Source organism: Patagioenas fasciata, chromosome 2 (genome assembly GCF_037038585.1).
Source record: "Patagioenas fasciata isolate bPatFas1 chromosome 2, bPatFas1.hap1, whole genome shotgun sequence".
NCBI classification, from domain to species: domain Eukaryota; kingdom Metazoa; phylum Chordata; class Aves; order Columbiformes; family Columbidae; genus Patagioenas; species Patagioenas fasciata.
The window spans coordinates 41,658,823-41,682,002 of record NC_092521.1 but is presented as its reverse complement, the minus strand read 5'-3'; the positions used below and the strand labels follow the sequence as shown (position 1 = coordinate 41,682,002).

At 39.5% G+C, this 23,180-nt stretch overlaps 1 protein-coding gene across 7 annotated transcripts in view; it reads left to right on the top strand.

The window, feature by feature from the left end:
- The window catches only part of LYN (LYN proto-oncogene, Src family tyrosine kinase), a 53,225-nt gene that overhangs the window by 16,608 nt on the left and 13,437 nt on the right, over window positions 1–23,180 (top strand). For 3 of the 7 annotated variants that reach the window (XM_065831117.2, XM_065831118.2, XM_065831119.2), the window contains exons 2-10: window positions 5,277–5,350; window positions 6,401–6,449; window positions 6,543–6,648; window positions 6,987–7,085; window positions 7,195–7,298; window positions 8,794–8,943; window positions 10,211–10,363; window positions 16,577–16,759; window positions 17,690–17,766. In XM_065831117.2, the coding sequence (XP_065687189.1) occupies window positions 5,282–5,350; window positions 6,401–6,449; window positions 6,543–6,648; window positions 6,987–7,085; window positions 7,195–7,298; window positions 8,794–8,943; window positions 10,211–10,363; window positions 16,577–16,759; window positions 17,690–17,766 (990 nt within the window). In that variant the 5' untranslated portion in view covers window positions 5,277–5,281. Of the gene's footprint in view, window positions 1–4,372; window positions 4,392–5,276; window positions 5,414–6,400; window positions 6,450–6,542; window positions 6,649–6,986; window positions 7,086–7,194; window positions 7,299–8,793; window positions 8,944–10,210; window positions 10,364–16,576; window positions 16,760–17,689; window positions 17,767–23,180 lie in introns of those variants that run through there. The other 4 variants (XM_065831114.2, XM_065831116.2, XM_065831115.2 and 1 more) reach the window with 2 other exon arrangements.

Here is a 23,180-nt window from a genome sequence, read left to right as displayed (position 1 = left end):
GCTTAAATATAGAACAGCATTCAAGACTCAATAATTTTGGGGTCTTGATTTTTTTCTTTAAACTTCTTAATATACTGTCTCTCTCTTATTTGTACTCCTAAGGAACATCTTAGATATATATGCATTAGAAATTTTGTGGCTTAAATGAAGAGTTTACTGCTTATAAACCTTGCAATTGAATACAAATTCATTTTATTTTTATATCTGTTAAAATACGTATGTATATACCTGTTAAAAGCCTAAGACACCCACAGAATTGGTGTTTATATGCATGATTGCTGACCTTTTGAACAACAGATATTTATTTGATAGAGCTGCTTGTATACTCAATGTCGTAGTTCTAATTCTTTTTGAAGTTACTTTATTGATGGAAAAAACAAAGTATAATCTATTTTAGTTGTTTTTTAATGTTCGCATTTTCTGCAAAGATTAAAATGAAGCCACTTTAAACTGTTGAAAAATCTGTGTGGATTTGAGAATCATTTTCTCGAAGAGATGACATTGATCAAGAAACGCCCAGACATGTCAGATGGATTTTTAGGAAATGGTTTCTAATGTGCACCATAAATATTGTACATAACAGAACCACAGGAAGGAGAACAGTTGTGACCATGAGTAAAACCAAAAATGAGATTGGCTTTGTAGATGATGCAAAGGGTAAGTCCTGAGAGGAAACAAAACTTCAGATGCTGCTGGTGCTGGATGGACAGGTGGCAGTCACACGAACCTTGGCTGGGTGCAGTAGGAAGTATTGTGGCTTTAGACACAGTGCTTTGCTGGTGATATAGGAAAATACAGCAAAAGGCAGATAAAGCAACAGTGTTTGGAGACATACGGCAGCCTTTAACCCTGGGAAAATGTTGCACTAGCCCCCTGTAAGCTGCTTTGAAATCATGACCCAGGTGCTGCTGTAGCAAGGAAAAATAGGGTATTCAGAGGGAAAATTCGAGGCAAGTGCCTCTGTAGACATCGGAATTGGTGTCTGTGGAACAACCTGCTGCAGAGGCTCTGTGTGATGGCTCTTATGGATACTCTTGGGGCTTTTCAAAGGGTGCCTGAACTTAGATTCTTGTCACCAAGCTGCAGATGTTAACTCACCTACCTGTCTTTACCTTTTAGCCATGAGATACAATATGCTCTCTGTTAAAAGAGAAACTGATACTTTTTTAGATATCTGTTTATAAAAGCAGCTATGTTCTTTTAATTAAATTATATCTTTCACGTCTAGAGGTGTGGACAGGACAATAGATAAAAAGCATGGATGAGAAGTAGTATCTTCTGTATTGGAAAGCTGTTGGGATGGGAAACATCGTTGTAGGGACTGACGGCATTTTCCTCTGATCTCTAAATTATTTTTGTCTCTGACGAACAGTAACGTAGTTTCATTTGTAACAATGTTGCGCTCTGTGGATTTCTCTTTGCTTACCACATTCTCTTTCTATCTGTATCTGCACAGAACAGTTTCTTGATGCTCGTTGTGATACGGCAACAGAAAGCTATGCAAATAAACATTTTACACCAAGAGAAATATTTTATTTATGCCTGAATGAACTTCCCAGCTTCAGATTTTCCTTATGACTGCTCTATAAAGATGTACACTACATGCACGATTTGTATTTCAAAGCTTCTTTTTTGTATGGGTTCGATGTTTGTGAAGTTAACTTTGATAATTGTGTAGCATTTCGTTTTTTGAAATCCATTATTTAATGTGTATTTATTGAAAGTCACACGTCAGTGCCTGCTGGCCTTATGAATTTTTAGTTTGATACCACTCTCAAAACCCTGGGAAAGACATGGATCAGATTTCAGTAAAAATGTATAATATTGTGCTGGAAACAAATCTATCTGGCATTGCAGATGAGCTGAGCAGTCACTTGCTTTTGAAACCAATACAATTGCTTTGGGTGTAGGACTGATCTTATGCAATTTTAAATGTGCAATCCAGAACCTGATGCACACAGCTTTACAGAGGGCTTAACACGTATAGAAATATAAGGTCTTTGTGGCCTTTCAAGAGTTCAAAAATCTTTTGTTTCACAGCATCGAAAGAACATGTGCTCATTGATCCAGTTTCTAGTGCTTAAAAACAATTTTTCAGCTTTGTTTATGCTTTGTCTCCATCATCTGCCTATACTTGTTTAGAAATAACATAAGTCAGAAAACTAAATATTACATTATCTATCATATACTTACCTATGTTGATATACATTAAGTACTAAACATCTGGGGCTTTTTAAATTTTATTGCATATGTTTCGTATGTTTATTTTGCGAGATTTGAGAGGTTTGTTTTATAAAGAAGCTAAAAGTCTTGGGATGTGTCTACATTAGCATTTTAATTAGATTAGCATCCCAAAGCTGTTGCCCCCACTTGCTGGGCTGTAGTTCGTGTTATGGTGCAGATTCGGAGTGCAAGAATGGAACTACTTTAGGAAGATGTGGTATGGGGCTTACCTTCAAATAAACCCTTGCTATGGCCTTGCTCCTACTGAATGTTCCATCCTTGGGGCTACACTGGAGTGAAGGGGGCGACAATTCCCCAAATCCCCTTTGAAGTAGATCTGGTCTTCAGCATCAACTGTTGGGGCTGTTTGCTAATGTAGACCTAGCTAAGTCCTATGAGGACTATGGGCTTTCATCTCCATGAGGGGAAAAAAAAATCCAGGCTTCAGGATGGGTCTTAGGACCTTCTCTTTCTTTGGTGCCATCGCATGTGTCATCTCACATACTGTATTTGTTTGATTTCACATTACATCGACTGGACTTCTCTGGGATTACAAAGCACCTGCACATCGGCGTTACTGATCCGTTGTTGTTACTGCCATGAACGAATGCTAACCTTGAACTTACCAGCACAACCTCACAGCAGGCTTATGTTACAGCTGTTCACGTGCTTTAAGCTGCAGAAAAAAATCCAAGTAAAAATGCTTTTCTCTGAGTTTACACTGGCACTGGGCAAACTGCAGTCTCTAAAGATATCTTCAGGTTTCTTGCAGCAATAGGGAAGGGGATTTTTGGCTGACGACTTAGATCAAATTACCTTATGTCCTCCACTTGAGCTGTTTGTTCTCTAGAAGCAGAATTATTCAAGAGCAAAAAGGTTAGCACTTAGGTGGCTAAATACCTGATCTGGCAGATACAGCAGGTAATTAAACACTGGGCTTCCTGTTGTCTGTGGTGAGTGTGCGAACACCAGCCTGCATGGGGATGTACAGAAATTTCCTATGAACCATTTAACTACAGAAAAAAGTCATCCATATATCCACAATTATAAATATATTACTTAATTTTAAAAAAAATCTTTCTCAGTATTTCAAAACAACCAGTATGCAACCCAGCTCTACAGAGCTGAGAATTTGGAAAAATCTCCCAATGGGTGTTCTCACAAACTGAAATTAAGCATTAAAGATACTTGCTTTTAAGGGGACGTCCTGTCTGAAGGTGCCCCTCAATGCCTCCAAACCAGTGTGGGAACACTGAAATGTTAACACAATAGAGGAGGAAACTGTATTCTCTGCCTCTGTGGGATGGTGATGCCCGGTCAGTGCCCATTGATTTTCTGTATTATTCCTTTTGTTTTTCATTCAGGAGAAGACAAGAAGGGGAGCAATGAGTTCTTGTGCTACTTTTAAACCAGTATCACAGTTCATTGCATAACTGCTGAAATCTTATGGACTCAAGATTTGTTGGCAATAGGTGACAGATAATTGGCAGAAAGGGAAGGAGAGGAGATACCCTCCTCTCACGTTCAAAAGAAAGTGTTTAGCCTGTGGATAGGACAGTGCATCTGTCATTTTGTGGCGTTTCCTCAACAGCAGGACGGGAGATTAAATGAAGGTGATGTGGGGAGTTGAGAGTTGCCACGTGGGAGTGCTTGTGGCCTTGGTGTATTGTTAGAGTCAGTTTTAAGATTATTATTTTTATCAGTATTGTTACAGAAGTACAAGTCTTAATATGGACTCAGACCAAGCGGGCTAATTCTCCTACCTACAGGGGTAGGGTGTGTAAGGTGCCATCTCACTGAAACGGTTGTGTCTGCAAATGGACAGCTCTACTGCTTCAACTGTTTACTTTGCTGACCTTTTCTATCCTAGAGATGAAAATAAAAGTGAGATGTAGTGTAGGGTGTTACAATCTCCTTTAGCTTCTCCAGCTCTGTTCTAGGCAGTGCTGGTTTACTTGAGCCTGTATACGCACTGAGCTCTTATTTTAGGCTTTACATTGTTTTTCAAAGAACTGGCTTTAAAGATTAATTAGGGCAGGGGGGAGTGAGACTGTGTGCCTGGAAGGGAAAATGTGACTGTGAACCTAGCATTAGAGCACTGACCTGAAAGGAGGGAGAGAGGAAGGAAGAAGAGGTTTGAAAAGCATTCATAGTGGATTGTTTGAAGAGTAAGTATAATTACTGCCCTCTGAGGGAGGAATATAGAGATAATGTTGTGTATGTGCTTACTGGAGTACTGTGTAATTGTATCATGGGATTAGCAGTCAGGTTCCAGTCATGTAGATGCTAACAGCTGTATCTCATCTGATTCAGCATGGATGCACATCCTGAGAGAAGGATTATCCTTCGAAATTGTATTGAAGAAGAAACACTTGTGTGGTGATGTACCGTCACTGCTATACATGGGCTATTTTAGACAGCTTTGACAAGCTTGTTTGAACCAGGAGATTCATTACTGAAGGTCACAGTAGCAGCATATCTGCCATGGAGCTGGGACTGCGTAAGTCATCAGCTTTATGTGAGACGGGGATTTGAATCAAACTGAGCTCCCCGTTAGACTGGCATGTGCAAAATGAAGTGAGCAGATATGGGCATTTCTAACTCCAGCTGCAGTTCTCATTGTTTGGACTGAAATTTTTTCCTACATCTTCCAAAGGAGACTTTTCTCTAAAACATACAGAAATAAGTTGTCACCACTGTAATTATATTTTTTCTTATATCTGATCTGAGACTCACAGAAGTATCAGAAAGATGTAAGGGGTTTTGGAGAGGGGAGCGTTGGGGAGAAAAGATAATAAATCTGAAAATGTTGAAATAGTAAATAACTATGTTGAAATATTTACTTCATCTGCGGATCAAGACAAGAAATAATTTCTTCCCTTTGCAGCAGAAAAGAGATTTCAGCATGTGTTCCTAACCTTCAGTTGTTCTCCCTGTGAACTATTGTGTATGAAAAGGAAGCATGTTTTTGCTGCACAGCCCAGATGATTGCATGGGAAACAGCTTGGTTTGTGGCATAATGTTTTTGTTTAATACCTTTTTTATTCCAACAGGAAATATGGGATGTATAAAATCAAAAAGGAAAGAGAATCTGCATGGAGATGGGCTAGATTTGAAGAATCAACCAGTACGTAAAACTGAACGAACTATTTATGTGAGGGATCCAACGTCCAATAAACAGCAAAGGCCAGTAAGTAGATAGTCTCAGGGGAGAATTCCAGTAGCAAGATCAAAGCATGACCAGCATAACTTAAATCTCAATCCAAAGCACATGAGTGAAGAAATTCAAATGATCATTAGTCCACAATTGGACTTTCTGTGTTATGCAGTTCACCCTGAACGAATAAGTACTTAAAGAAATTAAAAAATAGAATTGGTGGCTTGTTATTTAATTAATTTATGTTTGTCATAGTTTTCTGCATGAAAATACTAATCGTTGGCAACACTTGATCTAGATATAGCTACACCTGTAGAAGAATGTTAAATAACTTTAGAAAACCTGAAGTGGTTTAGAACTGTTTTTAAAAGCACCAGTGTTGGTTTTTTAATAGCTATAGGACCCAGGTGTTGATTATTCTGTTTAAAAAGGCTGAGGTAGTCACGGGTGATTCTTTATGAGCTCTGGTTAACTTTCCTGTTACTCACTGCTTGCCCTTGCAGCAGGGGTAGGTGAGGATGGTAGTGGATGGTGCAGCGAGTTGTCTGTCCCCTCTCACTAGCTGACACTGTGGACTCAGAGTGTTCTTCGTCAACATACACACATCACAAACTACCATTATTTTGTTTTTAATTGCTCATTTTTTTTTTTTCTGGCACAATCTTAGCAACATAACCATGCTCATAGTTCTTTAGCATGACAGCTGCCTGCTAATGTCCATCCTGTTAAAGTGCCCTGCATAAAGGCTCTGCAGCAGAAGTCACAAAGCTGTGAACTTCATCTCCACAGCTTGTGTCACACCTTCCCAAGGTCTGAGATGCTCAATTCAAGATCTACTGGGGACTTATTATATTTTTATGTTGTAATTTGCTTTTGAGGAATGAAGGAAAAAGACTGGAGCATTTCCTTTTAATTTAAGGCATAGATGATGATACCAAAGCAACTGAAAAATATGTAATTGTAATGTAAGATTGTTACAAAGATCTAAAGCTGCTTAATTAAAGACAAATTTCATTGTAGGCAAATACAGAAGCACAGCTCTTACCGGGACAGAGGTTTGTCAATGAAGGTACGTTTTTCATAGGAATCTTACTGCTGTGTGCTCTGCCTCTTTCGGCCTGTGAAATAATGCAAATGTACCTTTGGTTTTCCACCTGTGTAGAACCAGAGGAACATGGAGTCATTGTGGTTGCTTTGTATCCCTATGATGGCCTACATGAAGATGACTTGTCTTTCAAAAAAGGAGAAAAATTGAAAGTTATTGAGGAGTAAGTATGACAGTACGGGTTGTATTGTAGTTTATCTTTGGACTCATCTAATTCCCTTTGTAATTTTTTTATATCCTACTCATAACATGAGTGTATTAATGGTAAGAGAGCTTCCTCGTGTGTGAAAACACAAATGCATGTGGAGCTGTTGGTAGGACTTGGCAGCCGCCCTTGATAACAGCGACCAGACATTGATCTGATGGAGCCAGGGGCTTGAGTTTGGAGGAAAGATGCTGCTTCTCTCTGCAGTGTGGGCAAAGCTCTCAGCACAGTAGAACCCAAATAACACTTTATAATTTTCATTTCTCATGAATACTACTGTTGTTTCTGTTTTTCAGGCTGGGAGAATGGTGGAGAGCAAAATCTCTCACAACAAGGAAGGAAGGCTTCATTCCCAGCAACTACGTAGCAAAAGTGAACACCCTAGAAACAGAGGAGTAAGTTCTCCCAGTCTCTAAATAGTGGCAAACCTCTCCTTCACCCTGGCGGTGTATCCTTTGTGGGTAGGGGAGAGAAATGGTTCTAACTCTTTGAAATACTTTTCAGATGGTTCTTCAAAGACATAACGCGAAAAGATGCTGAAAGACAACTCCTGGCTCCTGGAAATAGTCCTGGAGCTTTCCTTATCAGAGAAAGTGAAACATTAAAAGGTAGGCTTTGAGATGGGTTACTTTGGAACTGATAGCGGTGTTAAAAATATCCAGTCGGTCTTCACAAAAATTGCCATCAGGTGGGACTGGGTGTGGAGCACTCCCAGTGTCACCCATTGTGTGAATTTTCTGCAGTTCTGTGGGAGTGCGAAGGATGAGAATACCACCAGGAAAAGAGAGAAAAGAGTTACAGGTTAACACCTAAAGTTGAGATGGGGGGGCAGGGGGGAAAGTGTGTGTGCAATTTATACTGACAAGAAGCAGGAAAGAATGGAGAGATCTTTTCTGATCCTAACATTGGTGATTCCTTTATTGAAGGACACTTTCCACTGTAAATAGGAGATGCTGCATTTTATAGTCTTCTGTTATTGGGTCTGTATCGATTGCTACAAGTTTTAAAATGTAGTTGGTGCATAATGAGCATTTAAACTTATGCACTGCAGTGTGATTTTTTTTTTTATTTTTTTTTTTAAAAGCTTTTTGATAAGGGTTTATGCTGTAGACAGAGCTCTTTGTACTGAAAATCTGAGTGAAGCCTGGCACTTTGAGAAGAGCATAGGAGGTTCTGCCCCCGTGTCTGGACTTGGACAGCAGCGCAGCTGGGTATTCTAGCTGGATGCTCTAACACTGCATCCTGCAGTGGAAGATGCATGAATCCTTTCAGCAGATAATATGTCTCCTCTTCACATAGTAGCTCTTCTGGCTCTAACACTGCAGATTCTGGATTAGGTGGCTCTCTATAATGGGCCCATATCATTGTTTCTGTGCTCTCAAATTAAGACTCATAAATGAAATTCTCAAAGTAACACTCCTAAATTCAACGTAATCTGCTAAGAGTAAGGCAATATACCCCTCAAATATTTCTTTCTATCCCCTTCTGCCATTGGATCTATGTATGGGGAGAGAGAAGGGGGGAGGTGGTTTCTAATCCTTTGAAAATGTGCAAGTAGAAGAAATTGAGAGCTCTGTAGTGAAGGGTAGATGTTCCGCTGCCCCCTCTTAAATCCCAGCTGATCTTAGGTTCCCTGGGATTAACCAATCTGCTCTCCCTCCTGTATGCCTCAAGCCATCTATCTCCAAGCTGCCCTTGTGCTCACTGGCCCATGACATCCAGTGTATTCCTTTTCCAAAATGCCGATCTCTGAATTTCAGCTTCTCCCTGAGGATTGCAACAGCCCTGGTCTTGCTTTCCCAGCTGGTTCCCCTTGAGCTGGGGAGACTTTCTGCAGAAGTGGGTGTTGGATGTGGAGCTGCCTAGCTTATGGATCTCCTGAGTTTGTTGAATAAGACTGAAAAAGAAAGTGTGACTGTAAGCATTTTGGTGACCAGTTCAGGATGGGCTGTTGGCTAACTTCCTCCTGTTGATTGCAAAATGTTTTTTGAGGAAATAAGGGAGGAAAAAAGAAAAACAGACAAAAGGGCAATTGTGTTAGGTTCAACTGTATGTGCATAGACTTTTGCTATCTCTTAATGTTCACTCTTTCTTTATCCACAGGCAGCTATTCTCTCTCCATAAGAGACTATGATCCACAGCATGGTGATGTTATTAAGCACTACAAAATTAGGAGTCTAGACAATGGAGGATTTTACATCTCTCCAAGAATAACTTTTCCCAACATCAATGATATGATCAAACATTATCAAAGTAAGTTAAATCAGCTAGTGAATTACTTAATAGTATACAGTCATTATTTCCTGTGAAGGAAAGTAAATCTTTTCTTGCTTTATTTCTAACCTTTTCATCTTTTTCTTTTTTTAATCCTAATAAAACCAGGCATGCATGTTATCAAAGATAAAGTAAAACTGGTTGCAGCCAAAGTAATGTTATCATAATCAGACCAAATGCTGCTTGCTCAGTGGCATATCATTGTAAAATAAAGAATAGCTTTATAAAACACCCATCAAAGTTATGATTATGTGAAGCTATAGTCAGAATTGCCAGCACTGTATTTGAGAGTAAAATTGTATTCACAATTAGCAGAAATATGTCAAGACTTGTGAATGAATGTCTTCTTGTTATCTGGTGTTGAATATGGAATTGTTTTTATTTTTCCTATAAATTTATTTATTTATTGTTAATGGCGTTTTGAATGAAGTAACATTCCTTTGACTTAAAAGTAAGAAAATTTCACCCACATGGAATGTATACATTTATTATATATTAAAAAAGCGGGGGGTGAGAGAGAAGATGGATTAGTTTCTACCTATGTTTTAGCTACAAAAATGACTTTTCATTCTGCATAACCTCCTGGTGGATAGCTCCAAAATACGGGTTTTTTTTAGTCCTGTAACTGAGAAGACAGAAAAGATGAAAAAAGTAGGACAGAAAATTACGGAGTGATTTTTTCAAAGGCACACTGATAACTTGGCCAGGACATTTCTCTGAGCTGCTAGACATGTGCGGCAATGGCACAGCTGGAAAACCTGAGAATTATTTGACATTTGTATTAAAGTTATAGCTGGTCAGTGCTGGATAAAAAATAATGGTGTCCTACTTATGCTTGCATGCAAAGTGTCTGAAACTATGCTGCAAGAAAATTTAATGGTAAATTCAGAATACAGTCTCAAGGCTGACTCCAGTGTGTATCTTCATCAACATAGTGTCAGTAACCAGATCTTATATTGTATTTATTTGGTAGAAATTGTACTAAAACCCCTTAATAATCTGATGCTAACCAGACATATGTGACACTTCTTTATTAAATTTTTCTCTGAATACCAGATTTCAGTTCAGAGATGCTTAAAGCTATGTGAAAGAACCAGAAAAGTTACGTATGCATGAAAACATCTGATTATTCTTAACATTATTTGGAGCTGGTTAGTGCACACCTGCAATTAAGTAATGTTTGTCTCAAGTCATGAGGCACAGAAGTGTAACTGATTTTGTATTTTGTTCTTCCTTTGAAAACCAGAGCAATCAGATGGCTTATGCAGAAGGTTGGAAAAAGCTTGTATTAGTCCCAAGCCTCAAAAACCATGGGATAAAGATGCTTGGGAAATTCCACGGGAATCAATTAAATTAGTGAAGAAACTTGGAGCTGGTCAGTTTGGAGAAGTTTGGATGGGTAAGTTTATGTCTTTGGAAAGAGTATTTAAGTCTTCTAAAAGAAGCATCATTTCAAAGTTACTCAGAAAAATAGTGGACATGAACCTGGTCAAATATACTTACAGAACAGCACAATCAGGACCAGAATATACCTTGTTGTGAGAAGAGGGGATTTGTGAGGGGGAAGATATGTGATATCATGGAACAAATCCTTTGGTGTTTTTTAATGGAAAAAAAAATAGTGAGTAAGCACTGTAATTTAGAGGGTTGAAGACAATAGGGTGGGGTATTTTTTGCGGGGTAAGTAGCAGGTTATGTTAAGATGTGACTCCCAATTCTCAAAATTAGTGGGCATCTCAGAACTTTGTTTCAAATCAGAAATAGGTTAAGAGCCTGAAACGGAAAGAAATCTTGTCTTTTTGTGAATTATGTGTACAGTTTTCATTGTCTTTTGGTAAAGAAAAGGCTGCAATATAATGCATGGGACTGCCATATTGAGCAAAAAACAGAGACACTTAATCCAAGATTATTGCCTGCCAGATTGCTACTGACAAACTAGGTGAATTATTTAGTGAGAAGATTAGAGATTGATCTCCCCCTACCTTGGCTTACAAGTTGTGTTAATATACACCAGGCAAAAAATTATAGTGTTTAGTTATTATAACCATAATTATTTTCTCAGCCTCTGTGACTTCCTGTGGCAAGGGGCTGTGGTCACTGTCTAATCATATTCTGCAAAAATATTTAACCCTCTTGCTTTTGAAATGATGTCTGAGTATTCTTTTGGGCTCCATATTGCATGTTCTGTGTGCTATTCATTACTCATATGCTTCTTACTGCTTACCATTTTATTTGAGGTAAACTATATTTTTCTCCCAAAGTCTTCTTTATGGTGTTTTTTTCAGGCCAAATAATTGTCTTAACCCTTCCCTGAATCTCTTTTTTGGTGGCTATATTTAAATAGTAATACAATTATTATAATAATAATAATCCAACAGATTATTATTGTTATTAATTAACAAGGTTCTATAGGCAGGGCATTTCTGAGCAAAATAAAATTGTATCTCAAAGCTTATTAGAAGACACAAAGCTTGAAGGGAGCTCTGATGCCCCGTGGGAGTGCAGCAGTCTGATGGGAATGTCATTTCTTTGAAGAGATGCTCTCATTTAGAAAAGTAAAGCACAGAATGATATTTGGGTGGCACACTCTTCACACAACTACAGTGTCAACCAGGAAGCTTTAATTCAATGATAGGTGCAATCTTTTGATCGTGTAAAAAAAATACAAGCAATGCATCTGTGTATTATAGTGTAGCCAAGTTCAGCCTTTTGTCTACCTTCATGAGTAAAACTTAAGCTTCTAGCTTATGATATACATGAATGATAATTTACATACTAGTTAAGACAAGTGTCAGTCATTGTGCAGGTTTTCCTGTCTAATAAACAAGGGCAAGAAATGTTTAACTGACACTGGAATGCTATGAAAGACACTGTGGCAGAAAGTAATCACCTGCTTGAAAATGTAGATCATTTTGGGAAGTGACTACTTCTGCGCACACGCACACACACAGAGGCAAGAAACTTTGAAAGGGTGTTTCTGATTCAAGGTGTTTCCTCTTGTTAAAATAATGACACAAACATCTAAATTGGGCCTAACCCCTGCATCTGAATCACTGCACTGTGAGAAAAACTAATGTACTGTGAAAGCGATTGCTGTGTTTCCTCTTCTCTGCTTGCTTTCTGAAGCGAGTGAGGCTGAAGATCCTGCACAGCGCAGATCCTCTTGAATCGGGAGCGTGGTTAATCTTAGAACTGAGGAAGTACAAGCTGGAAAAGACGTCAGGTCAGCTGGGTGGTACAGGGCTGTCAACAAATGCTCCTTATTGTAATGACCAACCAGAGGCATCAGGAGTTATGTAGAGGTACTGAGAAATAACCTGGTTGATGTGCTCTCTTGATTAAAGAGCTAGTTGTTATATGCTCTCCTCATGTAGAACAAATTTATTTTTAAGCCATAGTGTGAGAGAAATATTGTTCCATGGTTTAATTACTGAATATTCTTGATAAGAGTACTTAGAATTGTAGTTTCAGAGGGAACAGTGTCCTGTTCAGAGGAACTGGGCTCCCCAGTTAAGAGAGATGTAGAGCTACTGGAGAAGAGTCCAGTAAAGGGCCATGAAGATGATGAAGGGACTGAAGCATCTCACATGAGGAAAGCCTGAGAGAGCTGAGACTGCTCAGCCTGGAGAGGAGCAGACTCAGGGGCATCTCATCAGTGTGTACAAATATTGAAGGGAGGGTGCAAAGCGGACTGAGCCAGACTCTTTTCAGTGGTGCCCAGTGACAGGACCAGAGGTGATGGGTGCATGCTGAAACACAGGAGTTTCCCTCTGAACATCAAGTAGCACTTTCCCAAGCACTGACACAGGTTGCCCAGAGACGTTGTGGAGTCTCTGTCCTCAGAGGGGTATTCAAAAGCCATCCAGACATAGTGCTGGATGGCTGTAGGTGGCTCTGCTTGATCAGTGGGTTGGGACCAGGTGTCTTCAAGACATGCCTTCCAACTTCAACACTTCTGTGATATATGGAAAGACGGAGCAATACTGTTACTGCAATGTGAAGATCTGCTAGCATTATCTTTTATAGCCTTTTCATTTTAGTTTGTCTACAAGTACTCTTTGGGCTTCCAAGTTGACATCTTGCATATCTCGGAGAGAGTTAGCTTATGTTATGGGAGGACTGAGAAAAGCCTAGGAACAAAAAGCAGACTTCTATATCCCCAAGCACTTGGCTGTGCTCCTTCTGAAAGCTCCCGTGAACCTGTGAAGAGAGTCTTTGTCACTAATAAAGTGGGCAGGTGAATCTTCTTCAACTCTGAAGAGTTTCCTTTACACAGAGATTCAGAGCTGGAGGCCTGGAGATCTGATCAGAAATGGGAGGCATGACCTCATTAGTGTTTGTTATAAATTCATATCACAGCTTGGCCTGGTTAAGCCCATGCAAGAATTTGGTGGCAACCCAGCTGTCCGAGATACTACTCTGTCAAAATAATCGTAATAATATCCGGCATAAACTTACCTGAAACACTAGCAATTTTCGGAGGATTCTATTCTAACATAGAGAAGAACATGTCTCTGTTTAAGACGTCATCACACTCCTCAGACTTGCATACTATTGCTTGCATAATTTTTAACAAGAATCTTAACCACAGAGAGACTTGCTTCCTGCCTTGATATGAAAGGTTTCTTGACCATGGGGTTCAGTGCGTCTGGGCAGCTTCTTTAGTGATGTGATGAGCCAGGGTACCACTGCAAAAACAGGGTCTATGTTTTATGCATTTTTGTTCCTAGTATGCACTGATATGATGTGAGCCATAATGCTCTGTGGTATTAATAATCCATGAAGAGAATTCTCAAGCAAGACCAAGAGAAAAGTTAACAAGCCAAATGGAGCCATTATGGTGTATTTTATTAATAAGACACATTTTGCTTGCATCTCAGATGTAAAAGCTTCTTTTATTCACTAACCCCAAATTAGAATATAAGTAATAAAAATTTTGGAGGTATATTTTTTAATGCAACTGTTAGAAAAATCAGACTAAATCATATTGCAGAAAATAAAAGACACCTAGAATGAATGAAGAAAACTTGCAGGTAGATCTCATCAGTGTCAGAAATTTATTTTAAAGTACACAGATGAGCTTAATGTTAGCTGCAAAGGATCTGAATTTTATGTCAGCTGTTCTAGGTACAAACAGGAATTCTGTTGCTTAGCTATCCTTTTGAACTCATGTTTAGGCAGCAAACTGACCATATGTTCACTAATGTCATGTGGCAAGGAATATCGTGCCATAGCAAGTGCTGGGTTTACACCCAGAGCCAAGTTCAGCTCAGTCATGGAGGTGTTAGCGAAGGGTTCAGAGCCCCAGGTACTGTACAAAGTGAAGGCGATACAGTGCTGTAGCCACCCCTTCCCACAGCTCCCTGTGCATTGCTGGAATCCTTCTGTGATGCAGACTGAACATTACGTTTGCTGTCACCTGCTGAAATGCTTTGAGGTCACCAGTTTCCCCTCCACCTGCACAGGCTGCAGTTTCTTACCTGTACAGTAAGAATGTGTCTGCAAAGCAGATGATCTTTATGGAAACTACTTCAGAAGTTCTCAGGATAACAAGTGATCTGGCATGATGACCACGACTTTGTTAAGAGCAGATGGTACAGATGCACACTAAAAAGGTGCTGCCTGCTCCAGGCCTGATGTGGTACTCAGCCCAAATAAAGCTAATGCTGCTTTTGCTGACGGTGGATGGGCAAGAGAGGTGACAAATTCCATTTTTACCAACCTGTCAAGGGTCTTGTTTTTTACAAATGCCATTGTGTGTTTGTGTTCATGGAGTTCACAACCACTTTTCCTCAGTGTTTTGATGTCACATCCCTCCCAATACCTGATGAAATAAGTGAACATCAGAGAGAACAGGATCAATTATCTCTATTGCTCTCAGCTAATCTGCTTTGTGTGTTACCATCAAACCTCACTATCACTGAGGTGTTGTAGTAAACTTTAAGTGGAATCCTTGTTTGATGGATCTCTTTGGTGAATGTAAAATACTGTTACATTGTTAATGCTGTGTGTTGGTCATAGTTGCTTCGCAGAAATAATGATATTAATTAGTATGTTCAGCAGAGCATTCAACAAATTGGGAGTGCTCTGCTTTAGAGTATGGAATGGAAAAGTAGAAATGATACAAATAAGGTTCTTTGTAAGCAGGAGGTGGTGTATTTAATATCTGTTTTTCTGATAGATATAAATTGTATACCTGAGCTTTAACAGCAGAATTTGACCTGTAGTAGTTACTTCTTATTATTAGATCATCCAGAGGCATATCTTTGTTATGCTTTGACCTGACCATGGTTGGAAAAATATATTTCATAATCAAGGAGGTGAATTATTTGTGATAGACATAGTGGCTTTTGTGGCTTTTTTCAGGTGATGATACTTCTGTAAGAAGTCAGAGCAGTCACTTAAGATCTGGAAACTAGTTTCTTGCTTTGCCACTGATTTCCTATAGTAAGATGATAAATAGTATGAAGACATTGTGGAAGATGTCCCTGCTCATTGCAGGGGGGGTTGGACTAGATGGCCTTTAAAGGTCTTTTCCAACCCAAGTCATTCTATGATTCTACAACCACAATTGAGAGGTGTAGCCATTGCTATAACACTGTCTGGATTGTTGCTGAATAAGGAAATGAGGCTGTTTCATTGGGTCATGAAGGTTTTACCTCTTCCAAGAAATATTTTTGCAGTGTTGAAATGGGTACAGTGAGGGGAAAAAAGGCTGGGCTTTGATTTTACTGAAATGTTCTGTAAATCTGAAAAGTTAGGAGGAAGTTGTATTTATTGTTTTCTCTTTGTCTTACTTTCTTTTTCAAATTAAATGACTTTACAAGATAAATGTTATGATCGATGCTTATTACACTATTGTTATTTTAGTACTATTTTAACATTTATTTAACGTTTGGAAAACATTAGGGCAGAAAAATAACTCACTGCTTTTCTCTTTACTGATAGCTGCTCTTTTTATATAATTACAATATTACGATAGAAGGTTTGATAAGCAGATAAACGAAATGGCCACAGTCACTTCAACTCTTGGCATGGGCTATGTGATAAAAAGTTATCACATTTAAAATCTTGCTCGGAACACTGGAGGATTGCAGTCCTGGAAGTGTATCTTTATTGGTCATAAGAATCCTCATTTGATTGTGCTTTCCTGTAATGCTGTTTTGAGCACTGAGGGTTACAGAAAGTATTATGAGACTGGCATGAGTACAATGGTTATAATTGTGGTATTTAAAGACACTCCAGAATCTTGCAGGCAATCCATGGACTCTATTATAGATTTTGAGACAATTTATGTGGACATTAATTAAAGCATCTCTTGACTGTTGGAGTATTTTATGGAATACTTGAAAATGAAGTAAGATGATTTGCTTGCTTCATTTTTTTTCAGATAACTCATTTCTAACAATAGGGAATGGATTATTTTTTCACTGCAACGTTGTATCGGTGGCAAAATAAAAAGGAATTCTAGCATAAATATTTGTGGCACTTGCTCTCAGGCTCTTAGTTATTCCTGGAATCCAACCTCACCTGCTTTGCAAATTCCTATGAGTCGGGGTGCTGTGCGGCACCGAGCGACTTCAAGTGCACTGAACATATTCCCTCCTTTTAGGTTATTATCACAACAGTACAAAAGTGGCTGTGAAGACTCTGAAGCCTGGAACGATGTCTGCACAAGCCTTCCTGGAGGAAGCCAACCTCATGAAAACACTTCAGCATGATAAGCTCGTTAGGCTTTATGCTGTCGTGACCAAAGAAGAACCTATTTATATTATAACAGAATTCATGGCAAAAGGTAGGAACGACATTGGATCTGCAAGCAATGTTTTAGTAAACATTTCTGCTTCTCCTAAATTGGTTCCTATTCTTTAAAAAGGAAGGAATAAAAAAGGAAAGCTTGGTATTTTAGCATTGTTCTTTTGAATGCTCTGATATGAAGTGAAGGAGTACGTTAGAGGAGGACTGAGGATTAATTTTATGATTCCTCATTGTATTTGTGAAATAAACTATTTTTACAGTTTTCTTAAGTGTAGCATTTTTATTTGTTTTAGATGCAACCCTAAAAATAGCTCCAGTTCCCTTGTGTTCCCTACCCAACTTTTATGTCTAGTGTCACAATAAGGCAATTAAAACAAACCTTAGAAATTGCCTTATAAGGCCCTTGAATTGATAAATATGTGTGTAATAAGGTGAGGGGTGAGTGGTCCTGCAATGATTGCTGCACTATGAGGAAAGGAGAAGTTTTATTAGAGCATCACTACACAAAATAAGTGAAGTTTCCTTCTCAGTTTGTCTTGGGTTGTAGTTTTTATGGTTTGTTCTGCTTTCAAGCAGTTCTGCTGATCCCTTCAGAAACAACTGCTACTGTTGAACCACTTTGTTCTTTATGGTTTGGAAAGGATTGATGTGTGATTCTCCTAGGCAGCTTTCCTGATAGCCCATAGAATAGGGTAATTATCAAATTCAGCATCACTGAACTAAGGTGTGGTCTGATGGGAGTTTTCTGTGCCCAGGAAAATGTCAAAACTTGGATGCTTGACATGCTGACCTGGCTGTTACAGCTGTTATACCCTGTACAGAGACTGGTTTACTGTAGTCACCTTGAAAATACATCAAAACACTTCACTGTAAAAATTCTGTGATCCAGAAGACTGGGGACCTGGTGTGACTTGTATTTCGGTATTATAATGAGCTGCACTGACTGACTCTTTCTCTGTTGTCACAGGAAGCTTGCTGGATTTTCTGAAGAGTGATGAAGGAAGTAAATTGATGCTTCCAAAGCTAATCGACTTCTCTGCTCAGGTAAATTTTAAGAAATATGCTCAAAATTAGGGGAATTTATTCCTCTCTGAGTCTGAAACTCATGCTGGGCAACTTTATCCTATTTTTTTTTTCCATTAAAAAATAGCACGATTTTCAAATAAGTTTGGGTCCGAATAAATAAGGTTAGTTGAAAGGAGGGAATAGAAAAATGATATTTCAGAGGGATTATGTTTTGTTAGGCTTAGCTCTTAGATACTGCACGTGACCTGGTGATGGTGATGGTACCCTGCTGAGACAGCAGTGGTACACAGCCACTTTTCTTCATGGAAAGGTTGTTTTTGCTTTGAGTAGCTGTAAGTTGAAAGTGTAAGTACAAGTTTGTGATTCTCTGCTTATGAGATTCCTTCAGTGTTAATAGATATGTTGTTTTTACTTCTTAAGATAGATCTGTTTGTCAAACTTCTCTGTTAACCTCAACAGACTATCGTTGGCTTCAAATTCTAACCTAAGTTACAGTGAAATAAATGAAATCCAATCAAATGATGTTTCATGTACTAGTATATGGTTGATCAGCCGTGATGACTCTTTCAAAAGTAGTATACAAGTTATCCCATGTCACAAAAGAAAGTTGTTGAGGGAGACCCCAGGCTGATTTGTGTGTCAAAGACTGGATCAAAGGTGCCTGGAGCCCCATGCTATATGAATAAATGTAAGATTAGATATTAGGAAGCGTTTCTTTACTGAGAGGATGGTTTAACACTGGAACAGGCTTCCAAGAGAGGTGGTTGATACCCCAAGCCTGTCAGTGTTTGAGAGGCATCTGGACAATGCCCATAACAACATGCTGTAACTTTTGTTTAAAGTGGCCTGAAGTGGTCATGCAGTTAGATTAGATGATTGTTGGAGATCCTTTCCAACTGGAACTATCCTATCATATATTATGTGTTGCATATTGTTATATAGATGTTGAATACATCAAATAGAGATTTTTATTTAACATAGATTCAGTGCAGGAGCTGTTTTGCTATAATTATTGGTTCAGTGTAGCTATAGGCTTTCAAAGTTTTCTGAACTCTTTGGGTAACTTGTCCTTGAAATCTTAGTGGGGGCAAAGCTTTGTAGATGTGGAAAACTTGATGGTTCCTGGGTCCTGATCAAGTGAGATGAGTAACAGTGGGCAGAAAAAAAAATGTAGCTTTGACAATATTGTGTAAAATTCAAGGGAGAGAAGAATATCTATGAGTAGTGATATGAAAGGAGGCCCAGGATATGGAGAGAAAAGCACATGTGGTTTTATAGCAGATCTTTTTATTGGAGTTAGGGATGTTGTGTTCATTTTAAATTAATATTGTGTTTTCAGAAATTTAAGTCTTAAAAAGCTTAATGAACTAGAGAGCAATGCTAACTGTGTGCAACATGGCTAAATCACTTCCAAGATGACAGGGGTCAGTGATTGTCATTCACAAAGCTTTGAAGGTTGGGTCCCTTGATATGGACATCACTTGTCACCCTGATCTGACAGCAGCCTCTCAGAGGCAGCTCCTGCATTTGACCTCAGGGCCCAGGACCTTCTGCAGCACAGGTGATATGAGAAGTCCCTCTCTTCACATAGGATGTAGACTATCAACAGAAATTCCTGAGAGTGAGCCATGCCTTGGATTGCAGAGTCATCTGAAAGCAAAGCATTTCTAGCTGCAGCCCAAACAAAACTTTGGAACAGAGATACTGGGATTTTTCTTACAGGAAGAATGTAGAGGTTTGTTGAGCACATTTGTAAAGAGCCCTTAATGCCACTGGGTAATAACAGGACTGTGTGGAATAGACTGCAGGCTGCATGTGGTTCTCAGACCTGAGATTTCTCTCTGCCCAGCACAGATGTTTCACTGGTCTTCTCTAACTCTGACAGTCTGAATGTTAATTGATGGGTGTTTAGGGCAAAAGGCAGACAAAAATGTTTTCAGACTCTGTTGACCTACTGCTAAGGTAATGGTAATTTTACTGCAGACCCATGGATTACACTTTTCCAGAATGTAGGCTGTATATAAAGGAGAACTTAAAATGTGTCTAGTATTTTTGGTATGACTCTGGTTTATACAAAAATAAAAATAAAGCATAGAAGGAAGTTCATGGTGAACTACTTAAATAAGATCAGGGATATTTTTTTGCTTTGGTGGACACACACTTGAGCTCTTAATGACTGTCTAATCACACCATTCTGGCAAGGCAGTTTACCAGACTATCCCAGCTTCTCAGAAAGACTGAAAGTGCAAAACATGGTAGCTGAGGATTGGCTTGCATTTCCCCTCGTACATCAGTGATGTTGCATGAGGCCGACCTGCTCCCAATCATGCCACAGAGCTGCCTTGCTGGCATCCACATGTCTGCAGACAGGACATCTGCTGCAACAAAAATTGCTGAGAAAACCCAACCCATTGCAGAACGGTGTGTTACCAATGGACTTGCCATACAGCAGGAGGAAAATGGGCAAGAAGTGTTTTCACTCAGTATGTTGCCTTTTTATCCAGAGGAATGGCCATTACTAACTTAGGATGGCCTTGTCAGATGATGAGGGACTGGGAATGGGAGGAAGAGAGAGGAGGATATAGTCTCTGTGACTATTAGATACCTGGAGTGTGTAGTGCAGGTAGTTGAACATGAACCCCCAGCTGAAGCCTGTTCTCCAGGTGGCGTTGCAGATTGCTGTGGGTTGGTATCTCCATTGCCAGACTGCTGTTAGTGCTCCACTCGCTGACTTCATAACGTATTTGCCTTGAACAGTCTTGAAAGAAATCTGCAGTTAGAAGGGGTAAAAAGTCCTGATTTTGTTAAAAGGAAAGGATTGCTCCCCTAGGCAAAATTAGAAAAAAAAAAAAAAAAGGAAGGACCATTTTTCAAGCAGGTAATCAAATGTACTCCTACTCTGCTATAGTGATTTTGCTATTTTGATAGCCTAACATCCACACTCACCAACTGCCATTTTTGACAGTGACAGCTGAGTACTAGGGACAGACTTATTAATAAGGCCTGTAGGGATAGGACATGGGTAACAGTTTTAAACTAAAAGAGGGGAGATTTAGACTAAATATAAGGAAGAAATTTTTTTTACAGTGAGGGTGATGAAACACTGGCCCGGGTTGTCCAGAGAGGTGGCAGATGCCCTGTTCCTGGACACATTCAAGGTCAGGCTGGACAGGGCTCTGAGCAACCTGATCTAGTTGAAGATGTCCCTGCTCATTGCAGGGGGGTTGGACTGGATGAGCTTTGAAAGTCCCTTCCAACCCAAACTATTCCATGATTCTGTGATTCTGCTTAGTTACACTTATATCGAGTTACTACTTTAGTGTACAGCAGTGGATTCAGGATTTTTATGGTTTTTTTTTTTTTGCTGTACCAACAATCAACATTTATTAAATTAGGCTTGTGGGAAACATGACAAGAAAATGCTTGCTAGACAGGTGGCCCAGCTCAGTTTCTAAAGCAATCTGCCCTCTGAAAGAGCTGAAGTTTCTCTTTTGTGTTTTAATTAGTGCGTATGAGTAGGGGCTGGGGAAATCTAGTGTTAGCTGTGCCCTGGCAAAGATTATTTTGGCCACAAGAGATGAATGCTAGAAGTCTCTGAAAGGAGTGTGTGTGTTAAAAGAAGCTTCAAGCACATACTAACTACCTCCTTTTAGTACAGAGCAGAACTGTCAGCATGTCTGACATGCCAGAAACAGCCAGGAACATGGAGAAGGCAAAATCTGAGCCCCTTTGCCTGCCTGTGTGACGACTGCTGGTGCCTCAGCATCCGGTCTTGCAGCTGCCATGTGTCTGGCAGGTGTTTGCTGACACGATTCACAAGCGGTTCCCCTTCCTGGGACTTCTGCCTGTCAGCTTAGGGAACCGAAAGGTGCTGTTAGCTGTTGTTTCCCACTGATGAGTTGGAGTGTAAATGAATTTCACTGCTTTATCCATGGGCTATGCTGCCAAATTTCGCTAATGCCAAACCAGTCAATGTGTGGACTGCCTGTCTTCCCCTTGGTCATCTACAGGCAGCATCCTGGCTCCTTCAGCACTAAAGCAACTGGCAGACTCTGGATTTTACTAGTTAGTTTTTGTCTTGCCCCAGGGGTAATTTACCCAAAGAGCTCTTGATTCTTTATTTCACAGTTCTGGAAATTGTACTTGCTTCTGTTTGATGAGATCTGCTGAAAATGCCTGACGCAAGTTCAGTGAACCTTTTGCATGTCTAAACTCTTCGTCCTTCTTATGCAAAACCATTATCTACTGTGTAACACACATATGCGTGGTGGCTGTGGTTAGGAAAATTATATCAGTTGTTACTGAACATACTTACATTATAACTTTCAAACTGGTCAAAACTTCGTCATAAAACCAGTCTTTCTACTTGCCTGTGCAGTGCTGATACTTTCATTAACTCTTCTATGATTTACAACTTCACTGGCAACTCTTCTTTCTGCCTTCTAGGGCTACAATGTCATTAAAATAATAAGAAACCTAGAATAAAATTAACGGAGATTTTTTTGATGCACTGTTTTAATCCCTCTCCTCTTTTTTAAGGGGGTGGAGGAAAGTTCTAAATTAGAATTAATTTTAATGCTTATTTGCCATTGAGAGATTTCCACTGCAGTTTTGCCTTATTCCTTTTCAGGTTTCTTTCATTTTTAATGATACCCTCTAAAGGTCCAGTGCATAGTTATATATGTTACTTTACTAATCCTCTTTTTCCCTGTGGGTCTGTTTTGACTACACAGCTGCTCAACTGGAGCGAGAGGAACATGTTTTTGCAGCCTCTCCTGACTTCAGCTTTAAGATAAGCACTGCTACAAACTGAAAATTTGTATTACACTTACATATCACTTGAAGATTAAAATGTGACTATTTAAAAACAGTTTTCAGTTGCCAGATACAAAGGGTCTACATATGCTTTGTAGACAGAGTCACGTGAAGATGAACTCCCTTTTGGAAAACTCTGTGATCAAGAAGTATATTTTATTTTAACATGCATCTGGACATTATTGAAAGGGAGCTGGTTTTGGTTAATCCCAGACTAAAGACAGTCTTGTCCAGAGAAATAGCATGTTTGCTTCAAACCTTTCAAAACTGGAGACTGTTTCTTAGTGAGGTGCTTCCCTAGGAATTGAGAATTACCAATTTAAGGCAGTGTGGACCTCAGGATATGCTCCATTATTTCCTCTGCTTCAAATTCACCAGCAGGATGTTCCCTCCAACCCTGAGTGCTTTGCACTCATTTGCAGTCTGGTTTTTGTGCTGCTTTACTTGCTTGGGCAGGAGCATCCCACCAAGCCCTGGCCCTGAGCTGGTGGGCAACTGAGAGCAGCTCTGAGGCCACCATCCCCCACCCACTGAGCAAAGGACAAGGGATGTGACCAGGATGTCCCTGTCATGGCTGGATCCCCAGGAGCACCTTCCCAGCCCCAGGGAGCAAGCTC